Source organism: Buteo buteo, chromosome 26 (assembly GCF_964188355.1).
Source record: "Buteo buteo chromosome 26, bButBut1.hap1.1, whole genome shotgun sequence".
NCBI classification, from domain to species: domain Eukaryota; kingdom Metazoa; phylum Chordata; class Aves; order Accipitriformes; family Accipitridae; genus Buteo; species Buteo buteo.
In genome coordinates, this window is record NC_134196.1 from 2,701,901 (window position 1) to 2,726,094 (window position 24,194).

Below are 24,194 nucleotides of genomic sequence, written 5' to 3' on the forward strand. Positions count from 1 at the left end.
TTCTGCATTTGCTGTTTATAAGCCTGCATAACTTTATGTCTTTACATCACCAGCACTTCTGACTAAACTGTTTTCTTGTACTCACAGTTTGAAACCTCGTCTAAAGTCTCTGAATAAGCTATGTTTCCTTCCAGTCAGTCCAAAAATATTTTGCCACCAAATAAATAAAAAATTACTTTTAACAGCTGTTTTACTTCCTTCTTTAATGATATTGCAAGCCTTTTCTTAATTATTCTTGCCTTTTGGCAGTTGCGGTGCATTAATATTTACAAGATGAGATGTAGTTTTCTGTTTATATTAGCAGTCCTCTGTCTGTGAGATCTGGACCAACCAGAATGCAGGATATCCTTTCTCATCGATTCATCAGGTTCATAATGTAAGATACAGTGATAAATGGCTATGTTGTCACTCTATGGATGTACAGTCTGTTGCCGTGGTGTTATCTACGGGTGTCATGTCGCTGAAATGACAAACAAAAGTCCGTAACTTGTCCGCCCTCTTTGGGGACCATGTGTGCGCGCATTGGTGTATCGTGCCGTGTGGTTAGCATCTGTTGGCTGTATGGTGTACATACAGGACGGGGGGGATTGCCAGCAGCAGTCTCGCTGCGGGGGGGAGCTTTGACTTCTGTTCCTGATGTTTTTGTTTGCTCACTTTTCCAAAGCGAGAAACCGTGTGAACACCTCAGTTTGCACAGTTTCACCCCCACAATGTGTTGTGCTGCCCTTTCTGTGTTAATCTGTAGGCTTTCCCTAGTGGAGGAGCACGCCGTGTTTGCAGAGGCACTTTTGGGGAATTAGAGGTAACGCTGACGGTGCTCTGAATTTTCATCACTTCTGGGACAGAGGCACACGTGCTGTGCCCATGAGAGCAAACATGGTCATCCATATTGCAGCGTGGTATGGATGACAGCCAGTCGTTCAGGTTTCACTAAGCCTAGTATTTTAGAGGAGCTGTAGATTTCTCCTAATTTCTGTCATACAACTGCCTCCTCAGAGCATTTCTGCCAGAGAGGGCCATTTTGGCTACCGAGCTTTAGAAGCTTTTAAATGTAAATACGCCACGAACCTGTTTCCATTATTTCAAACGCCAGATATAAGGAGCTAAAAAAATTTCTCTCGCTTTAGGAATTAAAACGTAAGCAAATAATGAGGATTTGGCTGGTCCACCAAAAATTCTTACAGGGAGAAAATCATTAATTTTTCAGCCAGAAGCGTTCTATCTATGTGTGCTCAAATTTATTGTTGTCATGGTGACTAATGCATGTTACCGTAACTAGGCATGAGGCTTTAACAGGTGAAAAGTTGTAACACATGGTCCTTGTTAAAAATTACTACATTTAAGCCACTCAAAACCAGTCCCTCCCCGTCCCCCCCCCCCCACTATAGCATGAAGGGCTTTTAACTTGACATTTTTATAAAAAGATGAGGCAGGTGTTAGATTTTATAGAAGTTGTATTGAGATTACTTCTTACCTGTGACTGCTTCTGCATCCAGGTGCCTTTAATGTGAGTCAGATACAGTTCTCAGAGAATAGGATGAGATGATAGAAAAATGTGCAATGATTGTAAAAAATTACCTAATAGCGGTAATCTGCTTCTGTAGCTCATTTGACATCAAGCATCTGACCCTTTCTAGAGCACTGAGAAGTACACATCTGCCCATTTTCAGGGTTATGAAGTGCTGCAAGAGCATGAGATACTGGTCTTTAAGGCTATGACCTTTATGGTTAAAAATTGTCACTGTAAAAGGATTGAATCTTTACCACTCTGGCACCTGACTTGAGATGGTTTTGTGATTGTAAATTCTTTATCTGCAAAATGTGGAGCAAAAAAAATCTTCTTTCTCAAGGTGACTGAGGCCAGAGAGAGGAAAGGCATTGGTTAAAGGCATGGGGAGGTTAGAATACTAAAACACAGGCAGTACAGCGAAAACCATGTGATAAATTGCACAGCTGTCTGATGAGCTGTAAAGTTAGATGAGGAATAAATTATCTCTTGCCTTTCTACTTCATCAGAGAGATAAAAATCTCCATACGTATATTGTGTCATAAAAAATACATAAGCTTAAATGTTTGATTATTTCTTATAATTGCAAATTAAATATTCAAACCAGAAAATCCTTATCCTATCATATCTATTTTAAAAATGAAATCAAACATCATAGTTGGTCCTTCACGGCAATTTGCGAACATTTCTATACTACTTGGAAGTGGTTTAGGTGCTTATGAAGGTCCTGAATCTCAATACATCACCCATGAGTTGTTCCACACTAATTCTTCAGATTTATAACAACTAGTAATTCATATTTTTCTATCCCAGACTTGAGACTTGTCATGTCAAGTCTTCTCTAGGTCAAAGATGTTCCTACTTTGTATTTTACCTGAAGTTAATTGCCATCATCACATCCTAAATCTCAGAATTTCAGTATCTGACTAGAGTCAGTCAGCTGAAGAGCGCCTTTTCTTCCTGTAGAGGTTTTAGGCCCAGATTTATGAAAGTATTTAGCTGTCTAAATCTTGTTTAAAAGCCTTTTTTCCCTTTAAAAAAAAGAAAGGAAAGGAAATTGCATGTGGAATATGTAATAGAAATTACACTTCTAAACATCTTCATGGATCTGGGCTTTGGAGACTACCCTGGTGCAACTCAGTCTAAATAGGTAATGAATACTAGCGATAGTATGGTTTAAAAATCTAAGGAGTTTGGTAAGAAACAAAAGGAAAGGAGACCAGAAGCCACTTCTGCTGAATATTAAAAAAACACTTACAATACAGTTACAAAAGAAAATTTTATGACTATGTATGTCTTCTTCATTCATCATAATAATTTATACCTTATGATGTTTCATTTTATGCAGCTTTTCTTAGTAGCTGCTCCCTCTACAAGACACACTGAAATACATGAAAGGTCTTCAGGTGCAGTGGTCTGTCAGGAACAGCAGAAATCCTGTATCTCTGCATTCCCTTAACCTCAGCCGTATTGCATGCTTATATCATCCTAGAGACATGTACAGCAATCTGGTCAATTCTGGTTTGTCTAATTTAAAAGGAGTAGGTACTAGGATGATTGTATGTATTTATAGAGCAATTAATGGATACAGACGAATGGTCTCCACACAGTCCCTGTCTAAGGGTCTAGCTTTATTAGCCTGGTTGAAGATTATTTCTCATTTCCTCGTGATTATTGCTTCCTAGCTCCTTTATAAAACTGAACCAGTATGAGCTGTAATCACTGTTCCTCTTGTTAACTGCCCTTCATTTGCAGACAGAAACAATGTGATTCTCCATTTTTTTTAATCTTTCATGCAAAAGGGAGTCAAACTGTAAAATGATGTGCTCATTTTATTCCTTATGTACCCTGCTTAATTCGTCAGTACTGTCCATTTTCTGCATGCGAGGAAAGTCACCTGCAGACCAGCGCAGCAAAAGGGTTTGGAGCACTACCCAGGGTCACTTACTCCATAAAAATTCATGGCCATCCCCATGCTTTCTCAGTGGAAAGACCAGTGGTCAAAAGGTGTACTTTTATAGCTTCTCTGTCATGGATTTACTCCTGTTCCATCATAGTAACCTTTTGCTAAATGGATAGGATGTACCTCCCGAGATCTGCTTCCTTACACAGAACATGCAGGAGTGTATCTTTATTAGGGAAAAAAAAAAAAAAAAAAGGACTATTTCAGGTGGTCTGTTAGCTATGGCCTTGAACAGCTCATAAGAGACAGTTGAGCACACTTTGAGAATTTGTGATGGGTGCAATCCATCTTCTCTTGTAGTTACATACAAACTCCATTAATAAGGATGTGGATCCTTACCCCTTGTAATATGATTGAAACCTTATTTTTATAAGGAGAACTCCTTCCTAGAGAAATCAAATTCCCACTTCAGATTAAATATGATAGAAGGTTTTTATACGTTAGTGGTCAGAAGGATTCATTTCTGTGGATACAGAATGCCAAAAATTGGAGCAATTGCTCCTGCTGCTTTCCTTTCAAAATTTGAGGTTGCAGTCATATCCATAGCATATAGGCAACTTAACTAGGCAAAACAGAAATTACAGTACTGTATAATTTGTAGATGTGCTAATAGTGCCAAGATGAACTAGGTTCGACTTGTTTTATGATGTTCACTTGCTTGAAGTTACCATATCGGCAGCGTAATGTTGATGTTTCCAGATTTATCTCTTGCTTTTCATTGCGGAGTTGTGCAAATGTGTGTCATTTCATTATTTTGTGACACATGAAAATGATGTACTTGTTTTGTTTACTCTGTCCTGATTTAATTAGTAGGATGTGATAGTTTGCCAGACTTTTGAATGTCTTTGATAAGAATTTTTTCATGTGTTTTTGATGCTTAACTTCTTTTTGCTTTAAAAGTCTTAACTTCTAGCCATATTCTGTGTGAAATGCTGGTGACAATTCCTTGCCGGCTTCCACACGTATTTGAAACAGTATGACATGCATGGAAAATACACAGATAAGTGCAGGTAAAGAAAGAAGTAGGGTAATCCAAACTGAAATAATCATATAGGTGAGTGTAAAATAGTTTGAGAGAGAGCAAGCAGGGGAGGAAGGAGACTCAGGAAGGAGAAATCTGATCCCCAAAAGATGGAGTGGGCAAGAGAGGGGAAGTCAGAGACAGATCAGACCGGACAGGGTAGGGGAGAAGTGGGGCAAGAGGGCTTGGGAAGAGGAGAAGGATCCATCCATGGGTCTTTTTCAGTTAGAGTGAGCTGACGCTGGTTTGGCAGCGACCCTGGTGTTGAGGACATGGGCAGTGTGGGCACATGTGAACCAAAAGTAAGAGAGATCACAGTTAAAAAAACAAATAACCTCAAATAATGATTTTTTTTTGCATGGGCCTGCAAGGTGGAAGGAGCCCCCAAAGGCCCAGAGCTCAGTCAAGGTCCAGTAAAGCCATGTCCGAAAATACACAATGGCAGGTGAGACCCAGACCAGCACTGCCATGCTGGGGGTGTTCCTGTACCGATGCCTGCATTGGCTCTTTTTGGAAGAGAGAAGAGTGTCCTGCAAAGGGATTTGGCAGCAAACTGCCATCCTACGCATGTTCTCTGAGGGCTTTGAGGAAAGAGGGGAGATGACAGCTCAGGAAGGCGATCACCGATATCAGTGAGACTGATGGATGTGGAAGGGCAATGTTTGTAACTCTGCAACAAGACATCAAGAGAGGGTGATCAAAGTAAATACTCATGAAGAGATTAAAGAATGCCTCATATGTTTGAAGAATGTATAAGTCTTCAGATCAAAGCAAAGTCCCAGTTATTTAGCCGTTTAGGAAAGTTAGTTAGCGATTATATGTGCTGGATAATGGAAGACTTATTAACTGTGTAGAAGAGCTTGTAAAACACGCAGTGGAATTTGTGAATGGCATTTTTGTGCATCTCATGATTTTTTTTCAAGTGCTCTCATCCTTATATATGTATTGTAAACAGTTATTTTTAAGGAACATTTCCGGTGCTTAATGATTTTATTCTCAAAGCAAATAGATTTAATTAAAGTCTCATTAAACACTACAGTAGATGACTTTGGATTATAAATTAAATCATGAAGAATGTTGTAGGAGTTGTATTCACTTATTTTAGTAACATGGCTCTAAGTGTAGAAAATAAATTATTGTTAATTGAGCACAGTGGAGGGCTACGTTATAGCAAATTTGCCTGCAACTTCTCTTACATCTCGAACTGTGATTTTCAGACAGGAGACTGGGGAGAGCCTTCAATTACCTTGCGACCTCCAAATGAAGCCACAGCATCAACGCCTGTGCAATATTGGCAGCATCATCCAGAGAAACTCATCTTCCAGTCATGTGATTATAAAGCATTTGTAAGTGTTGATAAATTATTGGTTTGATTTGGGGTAGATATATTAATCTTAGATTTTGATAGACTGTTGTTTTTTTTTTAATTTATAATATTTTTTCAGTCACTTTTAATGAGACATGCCACTTCCTCTGAAATACTGTAATTGTAATAAATGAGAAACAAGGATGCACAGTACTTTTTGCTATGAATTTTGTGATATATTGCAGTCCATGTAGCAACAGTGTTAGAGAAATGACATTATGAATAAGTGGCTAAGTGCTGTAGAAGTGACAGTGAGAGCAAACAGCCCTACTTCTCATCTGTCACAAATCCCTGTCTAGTACTTATGGAAAAATAATAAAACATAAAATGGGATCCTCATGCCTACCTTAATGCTGTGTGCACAGTAGCTAAAGTAAGTATTGCCTTGCCTGAATTTTGTACAGCTGGTTTGGGGGAAGGGAGCTGAGGAAGATGGAGATCAGGGTCCTGAAGCAGTGTTTTCCATCCATGGGACAAGGGCACATTCAGACCTCTCCCAAACTGATGACTACTCCAAGTACCAGTAGCCGTCAGTTCCTTCAGGGCAGGGAGTGTTTATTTTTACCTCCCAATAGCTGTAACTGATTCCTACTTCCCATCCCTGGAGAAATGGAGCTTCCCTCTACAGCTAAAGACAATTAGTGTTCTTTGACTGTTATAAATGCTTGTGAAGGAGAGGAAGGTCTCCTGAAGTACAGAAAGTCATATTGGAAGACTTTGGGTTTTAAATGAAAAATACTTTTCTGAAGCCTTAAGTTCCCCATCAACAGGTCGGGGTGGCTGGTGCTTCTGGGGAGCTGAAGGGGTGCCTCAGCCCACCTGTTTAAACTCTGACTTCTCCCCTTCTGACTTTGCTGGAAAACACTGTTAAAGTTGCTGAAGGTGCTTCCCAGAGCACCGTGTCCTCTTCCGAGGTGGCCACCGAATGAAACAAGGCTGACTTATTTTACAAAGGGAAGGGTCTCAGTAGTTGTAGTGCCTTTAGCATGATAGCTGGGGGTTAACCACTTGTCCAGGGCATGGGGTTTAGATCCTCTTCACCTGAAGGAGCTTGACTCCTCAGTCCTTTGTAGGATAATGCTCTGTTCACCAAACACTGGAGCATTTTGGGGGAGAGTTGGGGGCTGCTGGATCTGATTTAAAGCATATCTGGAAAGGTAGGAATTAGAGACCAAGGAGTGTGGCTCCCACTGAGGAAGGGCAGAAGGGGTGTCACAGGCCTTGAGCAAGTCTGTACCTTCCATCAGACCTTCGCGGGGTAGAAACTGCCATGAATGCAGTGATTGTCCTTGGACAGGAACTCGAACCTCTGCCTTCCTCAGCAAGTCACAGTCAAGGTCCAGCTCTCCTGCTCTCGGTCTTGCTTCTCTCCTATGCAGCACCTCAAATAGAAAAGGAAGCTCAGTGACTTCTACTTCTTTAAATATTTTTCATAGTTTTCAGTGAAGTGAACAGTTTTATCTCAAGACTGCCTCTTATCTCATTACTTGATCCAGTAGTAAATTCGTAATCAGATGTAATCTTTGTAGTAGATTGGAAGGCATGTGGATCATTAAAGAAATGAAGTTGGGATGACTAGGAATATCCAAGTTCCTGGTGATTAAGGAATTACCAAATCACAATATCCAAGTTATTGTTGATTAATTAAGGATTGTGCATCACTGCACTGTCTTGGCTCCCTGAGCTGTAATGAACTCAGCCTTATGGAGTAAAACCCTGGCTTGGAAGTTATAACAAGGGCAGCTTTCATTGTATGTCACATCACTCAGTTGAACTGTTGGATGTCCTCTGTGTTGCTCTGCATGCTCTGGGTGTTTGAGAAGGAACATTTCCAAAAGTACAGCAAGTCAAAGGAAAGAAAAACCCTCCTAGAATTTCAGATTTTTCTGACAACTAAATTGGACAGTACTTTTGTGATTTGTTTGTCTATTCCACAGTCCACCATGGGAAGCGTTTCTGACTGCCTGCAGCTGAGGCTTTTTGCTGTTGTGCAGATGGGACAGGAGCTGCCTGTCTCTTCTCTTTCTTCCTCTTGTTCTGCCGTGAGCTCAAAAGCACTGCTTTTTTTCCCTGGTGCCTGACCAACTGGCAGCTTTCAAGGAAATAACAATTTGTTGTACCATAGTCTATAAAAAAATAATAAAATTAAAAAATTGAAGAAATTTATTGCATCCTTCCCAGAGAAGGCTAAGGATGCCAAAAGTGTCAGACAGCAGGATCCGGAGAAAGATACAATTCAACTGAATATGCTTTTATTTAATTTTCTAATTTCAGAGCTTGCTTTAAATTTGTTGTTCTTCTGCAAGGGCAATCTCAAGCCGTCCCATCAAATTAGTGCCCAGAGCCCTATTCATGTCAGCATCGAGCCCCCAGCTGGACTCGCAGCTGCTTGGTTTATGAATCTTTCACATCTGCAGGCCCCCAGGAATGCCCTTCATTCGTTCCTTTCTGCTTGTGCTTATCTGGTAGTGTTGGTGTTGCTCACCCTTCCATTTATAATGCCCTGTAAAGTGTTTCTCACTAATCACCATGTTGGCTACTGTCTACGTTGAAATATTTATGCATTTTCTTGCAGGTCAGAGACTCCTGCGGTACACAGTGTGAACTGAAGGCTTTAAAGGAAATATCTCCGTTTAGGTCAGGAGACCAGAGAGCTGAACCAGTACACTTTCTGTTCAGTTCCAGCTTGCGTTTAGCTGTAAATTAAGTTATTTTTGATAGGTTCTTGTTTAAGATGAAGCTGGTTCACTGTCTGGTTGGCTCAGCTTGGGCTGTTTTCAAGGGGAGTCAGTGTGGTAGAACAAAAGGGCTCGGGCAGCGGTGGTGGGCTGCAGCATCCCCGGGGAAGAGGCTCCTGTTCTCACCAGCGGCACGACTTCTCTTCAACTCCTGTGCTGCTCTCTTAGGGCTGAAGCCTTAAGAGAAGCCGTGGCATTGCGCTGCAGTGAGAATGCAAAGAGAGACAGCTCTCTGCCTGGGGAGGAGAAGAGGAGGGGTGGCTTGCTGTCCTCTTTTCCCAGTTAAGCCAGACTTGCATGTGACACCATACAGAAATACAGAAACATCCCGTTTGCAGAGAGCTCTACGAACCTGTGCACATCCACAAATGCACACGCCTGTAGCGTCTCTAGGAGAAACACAGAGCGCGGCTCTCGCACAGCCCTGTTAGCAGTAACGAGGCTGCTCGCCGCCTGCTCTCGGGGTACGCGAGGGCTCAAACTCCACGTGCCAGAAAACATAGTGAGGAAGAGTCCGGTAGGGAAGGGGATGTGTCAGTGAGGCACTTGCTGCCTTGTGTATCCTCGGAGATGAGCAGGCTCCTCCGAGAGCATGGCGGCTTTCAGCGAGCCGAGCCAGGACCCGGCACCAGCTCCCTGCTGCTTCTTCTCACCCAGCCCTCCTTCAGATCAGTAAAGGCTTCAAAATAATCGTTCAGGGTCAGCCTTTTCTTAGGAAGAAATAATGGTTTGAACCAGTTTTCAGTTCAGATTTATTTCCTCTGTTTGCTGACATCGGGCTCTGCTATTTGCACATAAATTAGTTACAGATTGTGTACACAGAGGTTAACATCGCTGCTGGCCTTCACGTCCACGTGATTGCACACATAGCAATATGAGTTGGGCAGATGGCAGCTAAAAAAAGCAGATTCCCCATTTTTTAATCAAATGGCTTTTTTAAAATGGAATCTGTAGTATTTGCTTGTCATTTGAGTGACTGAGGTGATAAGCTAGAAGACTTTCAGATAGCATTTCAAAGGGCTCTGTCCGATTCCATACACTTGTTGCTGTGCATTCCTGTTTCAGAGGTTGATTAACACACTAGTTTAAGTAAGTGATTTATCAGAGAACTGCAGAGTAAAAAAAAAAAACACTCTAAAGCAATATATTAAGTTGACTGCTACCACTATGGGTGTTTTAGGCATTTTCGGTGCATTTCTGCAGATGTTTGTCTGTTCTGGAATTTTAGTTAAATTAAGTTTAATGGTTTTTTATTTTAGTATTTAGGTTCTATGCTGGTAAAAGAGTTAAGAGGCACAGAGTCAACACAGGATGCATGTGCAAAGATGAGGGTAAGTTAGTAAACCTACTCCTTTCTCTAGCATGATAATATTAAATGATATCAGCTTGTGATTACCTGTACTGTGCCTTTTTGCTTTTGTAATGTTCTGCTACCCATTTGTTTTCCATTTCTCTTGCATTTATATTGGTGTTCAGTAGGAATTCTGTTCTGTATTCAAGTAATTCTAAAATTTAAAGGTAGATTTTTATTTTACATGTTATATCTAAGAGAAAAACAAATTATGCATTTTCTCTTGAATCTTTGAGTATGTTTCAAAGTACTTTCGCCACACTTTAAATGTGCCCATATCACATTGCTTTTATAAACAGAATTTATAGCTCATATGTGATTGTCTAGATATTGAATTTACTATGTGAAAGCACGTACTAGTATATATATTGACATGTTACCAAAGCCATTGTTTTTATGTATGGTCTAATCCTACAGTCACATAATCCTACGGATGCTTTTACTCACACAAGTATTCCCATTAATTTTGAGTTATTTACATGCATACTGATTGAGGGACAAAAAGGGATCTAATTCAGTGTCACCTGATGGTCGAAAAGCGGTTAGGTTTCCTTCAAACTGATAAGAATATGTTTTCCTGTGGCCCTTTGGCCTGATAATGGTCTGTAGAAAATTACAATGAGGCTCAGTCTATCTCCAAGAAACATACTGCTGCTGGAAACTCAAAACAAGCCACAGGCCAGCTACAACATTTATTTCCAAAATAAGAACGTACCTGTTCATAGAGATGGTGAACATATCATATGTAGCATGATTAATTAATGAAGAATGTAATTGTTTGGTAATCTACTAAACGTGTAATCTAATCTACTTAGATGAATGAGTGAAATCCTTTCTTCTGTGGATCATAAGTCTTTTATGGAAGATGCCTCTGAGCACTAGACGTAGCATTCGGATCAATTAGAAAGCTGGAAGATGTCTAAAATTCATGCAATCAGACAACTATTTCCTGTTGGTTACATACCTGCAGCACACAGACTTTTGTACAAGCTGTTTTAGCTAAGGGCTGGCAGTAATTCATGCTTACTAGATTGCCTGAAGATCTGTGGCTTTTCAGCTAATTACATGCTAATCATTCCTTACCTGGGCTTAAACTCCTCTAAAAAAAATCCAACAACTTGACACAGAGGGATTTACAGTTACATACATGTGTTCTGGGGAATTAATTCAGGCTGCAAGCATACCATCCAGTTTTCAAACTGTCAGACTTAGCAGTTCAATTTTTTAGGCATATGCCTGTGCAGATCTTAGGGCAGAATTTGACACCATAGTAGCATATGACAACTTCAGTAAGGTATTTGACTGAACTAGAAAGCTTAACATCAAAAAAGTCATGCTAAATAATTTATAGCCATGGTAAGATTTTTTTTTTAAAGTAGTACATGTGGCAAATTTAAGTCATATACCTGAAAAATTAAGTGTTTGAAAACAAATTTAATTTAAAATACAGTTTTTCTATAAAAATAATGGTGTTGCACTAGTAGTCTATAGTGCCATACAGGGCACTTATATAGTACAGTGATGGAGTTTATATAAATTTATTTTTTACATTCCCTTTTGAAACCACTGTGCTGTGAGAACATTTATTTTCTGGTTTGAGAGTTTTTTATTGCAAAGAGGTTTGAGTAAAACATTTTTTAATCAGGATTTCATCTATTCCTTCGCTGTAGACCTTTTAATCATATTCCTATTCAAGTCAGAAGCAAAAAAACATTGACTTAATGGGAACAGATTATTATTTTAGCATGAGCTTCCCAGTGAGAAAAATGTATCTTTTTCCAAAACTTTCTCCCTCTGGTTGTGTTCTGAAAGTTGGTGTCTATGACTTGGGAGTCCAGGTCGTCCTAAGCCATCCTGAAGTTCTCATGTGCTGTTCATTATTGTATTTAAGTACTACTGGGTTGTCACTGAAAATGTGGCTTCTTTTATAGTTACATTTTACTTTAAATGTACTGGAAGGGACATTTCACTTATAAAAAATAAGTGAAAACCTAGATATATTATTTGCTTCTCAGGTACTGAATTCTGTCCAGTCTCTTTAAGAGTCAGTAAGATTTTTACATAGGGTTGGACTAACATGATAGAGCAACATTTTTAATTTTAGTATTTATTTTCTTTTCCATTTATATATTTCAAATCTGTCACATTCTATAATCTGAAACACGTTGGGGGGGAGTGCATCACATACAACCTTGTACCATGTTGAGGTCCTTCCGCACAGGTTTTTAATCTTTCTGGAGTCAGCCGCACAATAGTTTTTAAGGAGAATGTATGAAAATTAGGTAGCTAATTTTTCTGTCAATGTGGCTTTAGCTTCTCCATCTTTAACCTAATGCTGCTCAAAAAAAGTGTTGATATTCACTGGATGCCTTCCAGTCTGCAGAGGCACAAGGACAAAAGAAGCCTATCAGTAAAAAAAGTGTCTCAATCTTCCTTAATCATTCACAGATCCAGAGAAACAACCAAAATGACCTGTTCACTGACTGCAGATCCCTCCCTGTTAGCTGGAGATGCCTCCTGTACTTTCAGTTATTGCAATTGATGGGTTTGGTTCTCAAGGGACGTATCATGCTGATATCCCTCACATAACTCTGCAGAGGCGCTTACAGCAGCCTCCTTTCCTTAAGAGTGAAGGGAGATCCTAAATCTTCTATAATGTAAAAAAAAAAACCAACAACCAAACCCCAAAACCCCAAACCAACAAAAAAACAACTGGGAACCTCTGTCTTAATAACTCTTCTTGGCTCTCCACCGTACTTCTCAGCATTGTGCAGCAGTGTGCTCCAGCAGGGCATATGATGGATTTGTTTGGGGAAAATCATGCAGATGCAATAGATTGAGCTCAGCATGGGGGTCAAGGTTATACATGCTTTTTTTTCCCACCCAAATTGCAGACTCTTGCAGTCATCCAAAATTATGGATATTTGGCAAGAACTGTGCCTATTAAAGGGATTATACTTTCTTTTTCCATTCACATATTTGCACTCCCAAGGATGGATTTATATTTTATAGTTTCCTATTTGTTTCCAGCTATTTTCTCTCACAAACTCCCTCTGCAGTCGACAGCCCTGTCTCCTTATCTCCTCTTCCCACCTGCTGTAAACTGACCTTTGCTACTTGGAGATTAAATCTTGCTGTCCTGGCCAGAATAGATTTATTAATTATGTTTGAGAGATGCCTTCAAGAACTTAAGAGCTTTCATCCTTCTCAGCATGGAATAGGAAATATTACAAGTTCTGTTTTCAATCAGATTACTGCCTTCTCTTCAAATCACCATAGGAACATGAAGCGAGAATAAAATGTGTTTACATCAAAATAAAGAAAAGGAATAAAGTTTAATTTGAGCTAGGAGGAGACTTGTTGTCTACAGTAGACCCCATCTGGAATTTACACATCTGGATTCCCTGACCAGATAGGAAGAGGACAGTTTTATACTTACTGGCATGAGCACAGCAGCAAGGTAGTATCTGCAAGGTTTCCTTGCAGTATTGTTAAATCACTAATGTTGCATACACCAGTTGCACAGTCTGAACCAACCAGATACTTACTGCAGCAGTAGGGAACTTCGATTTTGTTCTTGAATCCTGCCACCTTCCTGAATATTACATGTCTTTCTTTCTTAAATGTTTTCTTGCTGGAGAAGGGGTTCTTACATTTCATGTCGAAGTTCTGGGGAGCCAGCAACATAATTCTATTCACAAAGCAGGTGTTTAAAAATATCTTGCTGACTTAAGACCAAAATGTCAAAGTTGGAATTGTTACAAAATCTGCTTCTCCTGTCTCTGGAGAGGAAGACGAAGATGGAGCAGAGTTGACTCTCTGAAAACAGGCAGGGTCTGGGGCTTTCCTTCCTCATTTCTTCTTAGATAAAGAAGGAGGAGCTGGATATAGATAGCAGTCTCCTTGTTTCTGCTAATCCCTTTCTACTTTTCAGTCTTGATTTCTCCCCCCCGAAGTGGAAATGTCCTCCATAGTGAAACTAGGCAGGCAAATATCATGTCAGGATCAAATACTGTATATGAGAATTTAGATCATTTTGTCTCTGCTTTTTTAGGGCTTGCAGCTTTGTCTCTCTTGTGTGGCTACTGCTTTGGGAGGGCCTTCAGTGGAACAGGCACATGTGTATTACTCAAAAGGAAAAAAGAAGTGGTGGGAAGTCTTAAAGATGTTATGCACATCCACATCATGCCATCCCATGGGATAGGATCCATTTGATTCAGCATCCATGGCATCAAATCTTCCTTCAGAGGATTGTATGTCCTTGAACTCTGTGGCTGAGAGGAGTCCGAGCTGCGGGAGGGATGCACTGCCCTTTCAGCGTACAGATACTGCAAAAGCAAAAAACTTCTCATTCTCAAGCAGATGAGTTGCAGGTGCATTCCCAGTGCCATGTTCATATTAATGATGTAGCTTGGAGGCATCCACTAATTGTAGAGAAGTAAACAGTCTTGTACCACAGGGATTACAGATGCTATCTTATTCCAAGAGGTATTAAATTACATCAGTGATGCATTTTTAAGCCTTTTGAACTGAGAAAAGTTAGTAAATCTTTGTTACAAGGCAGAGTGTGGTTTCAAAATTGGCTTCAAAACTAACTGGGCAAAAGTGAACTTTGACTTTTTATTTCAGTTTCATCTCATGCATGATATTGTCAAAGTGATTCACTCAAAAGGAAGTTTCATGAGGCTTCATAAGTAACAGGCTTATGGGTAGGACAGTAGGTGGTTCCAATACATATTTTGAAATGTGCATTTTGATGCCATTTGGAATTAATAGTTGCTACCAGTATGGGAAAATGTTCAGATTCTTAGTGAAGTGGATTTCCGTACAGAATCGAATAGTAAAATTGCCAGCTACAGTCTTCGGATAGCTATTAAAAACAGTATAAGACAGAATTAGCAGATTCATTTGCAAAAGTAAAAAGCCAAGATGAAATCTTAAGACTTTACGGGCTTTTAAACTTGTACTCTAAATTTATGTATGGAATTGTTAGTGACTTGGCATAGTTGAATAATGTCTTTTTACTGTGTATTTGCAAGATCGAGTATAATTACATATGCAGAAAAACCTACAAACGAACATGGTTTCATTTTGGCTGCTGTGTGAAAGCTGAGTAATCCAGTTATAAACATATATATAAGTACATGAAAGTGGTCAACGTGACAAAGTAGAAGTACCAGTGTATCCTGTTTCCTCTTGGCAGGAAATAAATAGATGAGATGAAAGCATTGTGAGTGTGGGCTGGATTACACCTTGTGCTACAGTATATCAAGTGAATGCGTGAGCATCTTACTCGGACACCGTTCTACGTGTGCTCCTGAATTTCTCATTCAGCTGCTTTGTGTGTATGTGTGCACAGAGATACCATGTTTTGTACACCACGGGAGTATTCAAAAGTGTTGGATTAGTGCTCTCAGTTCTGCGCAGAACAAGGTATTGCAGTACAATCGTGTCTTGAAAGGATTAAAGGCCCTTTAGGTTATATGTTTTATAGTTGCCTGTATGGCCTTTTTAAAAATAAACAGCTAGTTTATATTGCTTTATTCCTAGAACAAAGTCTTCTGCCTCTTAAGCCATGGTTAATTATCTTGATTTGTCAGGTACACTGCTGGGTGGATCTCAAACTCTTTGGAGTTTAGTTTATATTCTAAATAAATGTCTAGCAGTTCTGCACAGCATTTAACTCAAAATCAAAATACAGGTGGAGATGCTTTACCCACTTAAGACAATTTGTAGTGCTATACTACAGAAATCTGTTTAGAGTCTGCTTGTCAGTATGGTAGGTTTTTTTAGTGAGACTAAAGAAAATTCATGAACAAGATCAGAAGGAAGCTTGTTTTCTCGCTCTCTCCCTCTGGCACCATTGCTCTTGCACCCCTTGATGACCAGTTTCAAAAGGAGGAATTGGGACCAGTCCTCTCCAAGGCTATTCAGGGTTTTGGCACTGTCCTGCGTAATGGCAGCAGTGGGTTCAGATGCAAACTCAGAAGGGTTGTAAATCCAGACCTTCATTGTAAGAGCAAGCACTGTAGTAACTAGGCAATTTTGCAGAAGAGGCCTTCTATCTCCTTCCACTGGACGGATCTCTGTTCTGGGTGCTGAGGGGATGAAGCAGCTTCATTGCAGCAGCTGCATCAAAATACAGGAGAGGCTGCTATTCCTGATACTCTTTATTCTGAAGAAAAAGAGGCTCTATGTGAAAAAATGTCACATCAGATTTAGGATGGTGATGTTTTCTTCCATCTTCCTGTGCCTGCAGTCAAGCCTGCTTTATGGTTCTTGAGTTACACGTGGCCTGCCTCCACGTAGTCACCTACCTGTCCCATAGGAACCATTTCCGAAGTGGGACCAAAGCTCAGTCTCTGGCACGCAGACTGCAGCACTGAGACTCCTCGCTGCAGGAGCAGTGCACCTGCGGAGACGGGGCACGCACATCTGTCCTTACGGAGACGACCAGCTGATCGGAGACAGGCGGTGGCAATGAGCCTAGAAGGTGCTTGCTGTTCATCCAGATGATTCTCCTAAAGAAGCGTATTAAAACAAAGAGCCAAAGTTGCAGTCACCAGCCATTGGAGTTTGTAGGGACTATGACCAGTTCCAGGCTAGTGAGCACTTGCCCAAAGACAGGGTCCTGTCACTATGATTGCTTCTACATGAGCTAAAATCTAATCCTGCTACCATGGTATGAACATGCCTTGGAGCATTAGACCATATGTCAACATGCACATGACATCCAATGCCAGCCTTCAGCTGTGGCTCCTCTAACTTTGGCTCAGGTCCATCTGCTTCCCATAGAGGCACCAGATGGACAAGAATATTTTGCCATCTCATCGTGTCCTCACAGAGCTGATACGGTGGCTAGAACCTGAAAAGCCCAAGGAAAGGGAATAGTAACTCCTGCATCCCACCTTCTTCGTGGATTCTGGGCAGAGATACCCACTTGGCCTGCACAGAGGTGTGAAATGTCTGACCATGAAAGCTGTGGGGCTTCTTCTCAACATCCTAGAATTTAGAGCCAAAGCAGTTACAGTGCCTGAGCGAATGATATTCATACTGTAGCTCTGAAAACTCACATTACACATCCTGGCAGCCACCTCCTCCATTAAAAAGAAAGGAACAACAAGCGTATAGTATGAGCTCTCCATGACAACTCAGAACTGTGGAAGTCTGGAGGGTGCTTGGAAATAGTAATTACATGGTGGACTTCAGTTATTCTATCACTGAGAGTTGAGCGGGGGGGAATAGTGCTGTGTGTTTTTCATGATAATACTGTCATAATAATGAAGGATGTTACACCACTCCCCAACTCTTGCAATGAGGGTACAAGTGCAGAATAGTTTCCCAAAATCCTGTTTCTACACTGGACTATGGTCTACCAGAACACCTTTGCACAAATCCTGGGGTTTGTATGGTTTGCAAGCTGATAAGGGACATCTGCTGCTCCTTACCAGCTGAGACAGTTTGGCTTAATAAATTACAAGTGTCCATCAGTCTCTGATTCATTTCCTAATTTGCCAGCTATAATTTAATAGTATCTTGATGAGCTATTTCACTCAGATACAGTCTTCTGGCAGTTCACGACCTTGATTAAATACTAAAGATCAGGTCTGCTCTAGACAAACCCAGGTGAATGTGGAACAGATAAGGAAGATAATTAAATTACAAACTACTGGTCTAGATGAAAGAGGACTCCCAGACTGTTAGTACAGTGTGGCCTTGCCAACAGGAAGCTTAACATCTATGGCAAATGGAAGATAGTGCAAATTACACCAAAAAGCTAAAATAAATGAACTTAGTAGCTGTGTTTGTATAGCGTGTTGGAGGAGAAGAGGAATTTTGCTGCTAAGGAGGTGAGGAAGGAGATAATTACAATGATCAAAATGGGAGACAAAGAGCTCCTGAGTGTGGCTGTTGGGATAGAAAGAAAGGACAAAAGTTGGATGATTGCTGGGTTGACAGATGATTAAAGTGGTGGTGTCATATTTGTGAATATTTTGTCTGTTTATGAGCATATTCGGGGTATTTTGCTTGTTATTCTGATAGATGTAGGTACTGCAGCTTCCGTACAGTCACTGTTGTGCTTTCTGTGTGTTGAAATTGAATTTTATGAAAAGGGTCATTTGAGATCTGTTATAGACACATACAGACACACACAGGTATGTACTTGCTCTGCTTTTTGGCAGGGATACCATTTCTTTCTGCACTCAGTTCAGAAACATGCAAATCAGATTAGTGTCTTCCTTCAGATTTTGTTAGATTCTTCAGGATGTTTTACCATTTAAGCTTTTATTTTTTAAAAGTGCCTAGCCTTCTGGATGAAAGAAGCTTTCTTGAGGATAAATTGACACTTGATTGTCATCTTGAGTCTCTTGTCATTTGATACTGAGAGATGCAACAGTCTTCTCTATTACACGGATGGGTGGGGCTCTCCTTGAAACTTTAATTAGAGGTTTTAGCCTTCATGGCACAGACAGGAATTGCAGAACATAGCTGGATCTGTAGCTTTGAATTTTATGCTGGCAAAAATGGAGCATCATTTGATTCTGGAAGGAACAAGATCTGATAAGGGGACTTGATTACAGGGTTTTTTTCTTTTAAGCTTTTGTTTGTTTTGCTCTCTAGTGTTAGCATCACCTGTTTTTGACATGTTTTTTTCAGATACAGTCTGTTTTCAAGCTTATATCAATGCTGTTTTGTTTTTCTTGAAGAATACAAAACCACCGCTGCTACTTTCGTTCAGCTGCTCTAAAGATCTTTCTAGGCGCCAACTCTAGACCTTTCAATATCTTTACACTCTCATTCTGTGTGCTGATGTTTCTTCATGTTTAGCTGTAACTGAACTTACTCTTGCCCTTCAAGAAAATGTTCGACTGGTCTCTGTGATTGTTTGCAGATACTCCCATGAGTGAGTGTTCTCTGAACGTTATCATCTAATTTATTTCTCTACAGTAGCTTTGTATAGAATAGTCTAGTCTGTTATTGCCTTCCACCTTAAAAGAATTCAAATCATCTATAAACTATTATGCCATATTTGGGTTTTTGTTTGGTTGGTTTTGGGGCTGTTTTAGTAAATTTAATCTGTAAACTAATTAACAGGTTTTTCTGCAGAGAACTTAAACCTATCCCAAATATTTGTCTAATCTGTTCAGGAGGAAATATCTTTGCTGTGTGCGTCACATTGAAGGCACACAGAAGTAGACTAGCATAAAAGAAAAAATAGCCTTATAGGAAGACATGAACTGTAAGTAGGAGAACCTGGCACGGAGGGAATGCAGAATAAGCCTCCGTGCTAATTCACGTATAAGCAGCTTCCAGTAGCAGCTGCACTCGAGGAAGTGCAGACGGTCAGACGTGACAAGATACGGCGTTGGACTGACAGATTGACTGGCAGGCCTGGAGGGCCACAGGGCTACCTCGTGCCACAAATACAACTGCAAGGAGGCGAGAGTGAAACGTTTCTAAGTAACAACTAATTGCAGCAAAGAAACAGTGCTATGAGAAGTACCTCGCTGTTGGTTTTTACAGCTGGGAAGGGCAGAAAGAGGGGAGGAGAGGCAGCGATGAATGACGTGTATCAGATAGATGTCTTAAACACGCATGTTTTGGGAAACCCCTGATTGCATGTCTGGTCTTTTTAAGCCCAGCAAACTTACTTCATTCTATTCCCATTGTGCTAGGAAAAAGGAGAATTTTTACTATCCTTGCAACAAACTGTAAGGCTCTCTTTAGTTTTGTAAAACTGCAAGGCAGCTTTTTCAAAAGCCCAGAGCATAGCCAGCTCAAGAAAAAGTCAAATATTTGGATAAGTACCTTTTGTTTAACTTACGTATTTTGTCAGAAGAGAAGAAAGAGCACTGTTCTTGCAATGCAACACAACTCTAACAACATCTTCATTTTGATTTCAGAAGTCTACAGAACAGATGAAGAAAGTACCAACCATTGTCCTGTCTGTCTCTTACAAGGGAGTCAAATTTATTGATGCAACAAATAAGGTATGTGCAATTGTTCATTATTAGCCTGTATTTCTTACAAATAGGAATACCTCTGAGGCTGGCTCTGTAAGAGCACCAGGCCAGAGAGGGGACAGTTGCACTTTGTGTTTTCCTCTCTTTTTTCTCTTCTCTCCAAAATGGGTGTAATCTCATTGTCATTCTCCAGAAACTCAGTCTGGAGGACAAGTGAAGCAGCTTTAATGGCTCATTTAATGGCCCATGGAACATTGTGTCCAACCTTCTTCCATTAAAAGGCAAGCTTATCACAAAAGGCATTTGGCAGGAAGCCTCTGTGGAATCCTTTACCATGTTCTTCCCTGTACAGTTCCTTAAATATGCAGGAAAAAAAATATATTTTTGTTCATTAATATAATTTGGGGGAAAAAAAAGATGTCTTAATGAAGAATAAAGATGCAAGGTTTTATCGAGGGCCAGGCATTGTAAGAATAAGAAACATGAGCCGTGAATGTCCTTTTCAAATGTCAGAGCCTCTCTGAGGGCTGTTTTCCTGGTACTAGCCATTTGACTCCCTGAACTGCAGCAGCTTCGTAACAGTTGTTATTCCATATTTTTTCATCTTCCTGTGTGGCAATGCCCCTGTGCTTTTTCTTACATTTTAAAATATATCCAACATCTTTTACAAAAAAAGGCAGAAATTGAGAGATCAGAGAACTCAGTGATGGATAGAGCAATGGGTTATTGCTTAGCCAAAGTAAAAGGTACAGGCTCTGTAAGCAGGAGTAAAGCAATGCATGAATTTCTCCAGGTGTCTAAAATGGCAAGAAAATGCAATCCATACTGATGGTTGCGTATGAATAGAAAAGAAATTATCTTTTCTGTTACATGACTAAAACTCAGTAAGCAATACAAAAAATGGCTGACACCCCAGCTACCCGACCAGGTTAATAATGTATATAACGGCTTTGTGTTGTTGAACATTCAGACCACACGATACATCTAGCCCAGTACCTGTCAAACTTGCCAGATCGATCAGTTGTTAAAGGTGTTTAACTAGAACTGGCGTTTAGGTGAAGGAGCGAAAGCAGATTTGTGAACTTCTGCTAGAGTTTGGAAGCCATATCTAGGGTTAGAAGATGGCATGAAAGAAAAACAGAGGTGAAATTACTGTTAGGTAAAGTCTGGCAAATTTGCCAGAGCAGAGAGGCCAGGGATTCCTGTCAGCTCCTTTTTCTTCCATTGATTCAAAATTGAGCTTCTACAACCCTCATTTCCTTTATGTTCTCTGATGTGCAGGGCATAAATCAGGACATTGTAACGCTATTAACTCTAACTTGGATAAGGCTGTTTTCAGCTCTTAAATCTCCTCCGTAGTGTAAAGGATGTAACTGCAATGTCCTTAGGTTTACAAAAAAAATCAGGAGAACAAAAGGAGCTTCCAGTATCTCTTTGCACAGTACATATAACTTTCTGTAGGACGGAAACTTGGAAGAAGTTTGGCAAATTGCATTAGGTGGCTCTAGACCAGTCCCACTGAAATCTTGTGCCTAGTAGCGCAATAGATGTATTTGATGGAGGTAAATAATGCCACGGTCCTGTGTTTTTTCTCAAGTGGTAGATTGCTTTCTCTCCAGTTCAAAATCTGCACTGCCTTTCCCTTCTGTAAAAACCAGGTAATAGCCTGCAACTCTCCCAGGAGCGTTGTTGTCATCCTGGTCCACAGTGTGCTGTACCCAATTCCTTCAAGACCCAAAACAGATTAGCACGAAGGTGAGATCCTATTCAGACTTGTACTGCTTCCATACGAGCTTATAGTTGATAGCGCTGGGCACCACTTAGCAATAAATGCATACTTTTTAATGACAAAAATAGCTAGCAGTTATGTGCTTGAAAACTCAGCTCTCATGGCTGTTCATCCTTTTCCTTTATGCCACCAAGCTAAGAATTTGTATTCCGAGTCGTAGCAGGCAAAGCTTCAGGTGACAAAGGGGCCCTGACCTCATTCCACGACAGCTATTTCAGTGGCGCCTTGAAGCTTGGCATGACACCACTTTGACATGACACCATTTCTTTGCGAGTGAGGCCAGAAAGAAATTGCTGCTTAGGAAAAAAGCAGGCTTGCAGAATTTTCTCGTGGGTCACAGCTAACCCTAACTTCTGGGTGGTTTCTGCCAGGAGGGGGATTGTCTGACAGGAGGTAGGCAAGCAAAAGGAAGGCTGCTTAGCAAAAACCTGATCTCTCCAAGGTATTTCCTTGGCAGAACCAGAGCCGACTTTCAGCCTCCCTGCTTTTTGAGAAGCGCCGGAGGTTTCTCTTGCCAAACGGAGTGACAGTTTTTAGAATGACGACTGTACAGTGTCGGTCAAAGCCTGAGGAGCGTACCCAGAGCAGCGAGCTGGTTCACAGCCTTGTCATTTCCACAGAATAAGACCGTGGGTCTACCAGAGTAGTGACCCCAGGAAACAGTAAACGCGTGCACTGAAAGCATGTTTAATTTTGAAAAGCAATCACAGAGGATATCCTATAGAAGCTAGGGAAAAAGCTCAATTTCACTACTGATTTTCATCCAGAAGATTTATTTTTGGTATAGCTTACTTTATTCGAAACAAACATGATATGGATACGTATCCAAACTTCACTTGGTTTAAAGTTAAAACATTAAAATAATCTTTGACTAAAATGAGTTTTGACTAAAGAGCAAAGCCCTGTGTCAACCCAAGGTCACCTCAGAAAAGTTTCAGCATAGCAGAGCTCTCTTCACATAGCCTGCGTAACTTAGCTCATTACTTTGTGGCTCATGATTTGGCATAAATATTTTACATGATTTTAAGACCTTCCAAGCTTTAATTCTTTCTGCCTTCTAAACTGCAATGTTGCCAATACAACATCAATGACAGTGTATTACAAGTATATCTGTGGCTATCTAAATAAATCCCTGGGTTTCGTATAATTGTAATTCTCATCAAAATCTTTATTGAGGGTAAAAGTTATCAATTTGAGAAAAAAGCAAATAAAATGCTTAAAGTAACATAAAAAGCCAGTGATTGTTAAGCAGAGCTTATACATGTCATTATAAATTGGCATATATTGAAACATAAGTACTGGTTTTGTCATTTTTATGAATAATGCATTAAAGAGAAATAATCAAGTATGTTGCAACAATTTAAGATTAAGAGGATTATTTCATTTCTTCAGTAATGGTTTCCTTATCTCATTTTTTTCCATAATTTGAAATTTGGAATGCTTTTTATTAAGATTTTTCCTAAGCCATTTCTTCAATTAGATATATTAATGTGTCTTTTTGAAAACTTGACACCTACATGCAAGGGGGAAGGTTGCCACTTAGCAAATGAAAGAAGATATGGCAAAGCACCTTCAGTGACTTAGTTGCATATATTTCCTGTTCCTTAAGAAAAAAAAAAAAAAGATGGGGAGGAGAGGAGGTGGGAAGGAAAAGAGAGGGGTGAGGGAAAACCACAGATGCTGAGAGATTGTTTTAACTTGGACAGCAGCAAACAGTGGCTCTGCGGGGACCGGGACACTACGGACGTCCCATGTTCTGTGGTGCAATAGCGACGTCATGCTGCAGCAGGCTTGTTCACTTTGGGGTTTTGTGGAAAAGCCAGAGCTACAGCCAGCAGGGCCATAATTCCGAAAAGCGTATAAACTAACAGCTAAGTAAATTCATATTCAATAAATCCTCCTTCTGTTTCAGTAAATCATTGGAAATGCGTGTGTTGCTGAAACAAGGCCTAATCATAAGCCGCTCTGCAGTATCTTCTTCTCTGGCTTCATGGTTCCTTTGGCCTGAACACAATAATTACATATCAGCAATTTATGTAATGAATATTCATAGTTTTCTCCAAAGCTTTAAGACAGCTTTTTTTTTATTTCATCAGACAGCCATGCCCCACCTTTATCTCAATAGTATGCTATAGCTTACATTGGCTGTTGCAAGTAGTGTTGCTCGGTGCATGAATGGTTTAATTTTTCTACATCTCTCTTACAGGATGCTGTTGTCAGTAAATGGAGAAAAGTTGCCAGATCCTCCTGTAGTTATCTTTTTACTAAGCAGAAGCCTTTCAAGAGCTCAGGGTTTCAGTTATAAGTGATGTTTGGTGGTTTGTTTTTTCCTCTTGAAAAAGTATAGCTGAAATTTGTCAAACAAGTGCAAAAACCTGGATATTGAGCCTGTTGGGTTTCACTAGATCCTGTCCATCAGTAGACTGAACCAGTGTCATGTAGTGATCATTATACAGAAAACCAGCAGCATCGTAAGATGCTTGTGTAGTGTTTT

At 40.2% G+C, this 24,194-nt stretch overlaps 1 protein-coding gene across 4 annotated transcripts in view; it reads left to right on the forward strand.

Moving 5' to 3' along the window:
- Positions 1 to 24,194, forward strand: part of ANKS1B (ankyrin repeat and sterile alpha motif domain containing 1B) — a 422,725-nt gene that overhangs the window by 388,199 nt on the left and 10,332 nt on the right. For 2 of the 4 annotated variants that reach the window (XM_075058031.1, XM_075058032.1), the window contains exons 6-8: positions 5,709 to 5,837; positions 9,855 to 9,926; positions 19,852 to 19,938. In XM_075058031.1, the coding sequence (XP_074914132.1) occupies positions 5,709 to 5,837; positions 9,855 to 9,926; positions 19,852 to 19,938 (288 nt within the window). Of the gene's footprint in view, positions 1 to 301; positions 377 to 5,708; positions 5,838 to 9,854; positions 9,927 to 19,851; positions 19,939 to 24,194 lie in introns of all 4 variants that reach the window. The other 2 variants (XM_075058028.1, XM_075058030.1) reach the window with 2 other exon arrangements.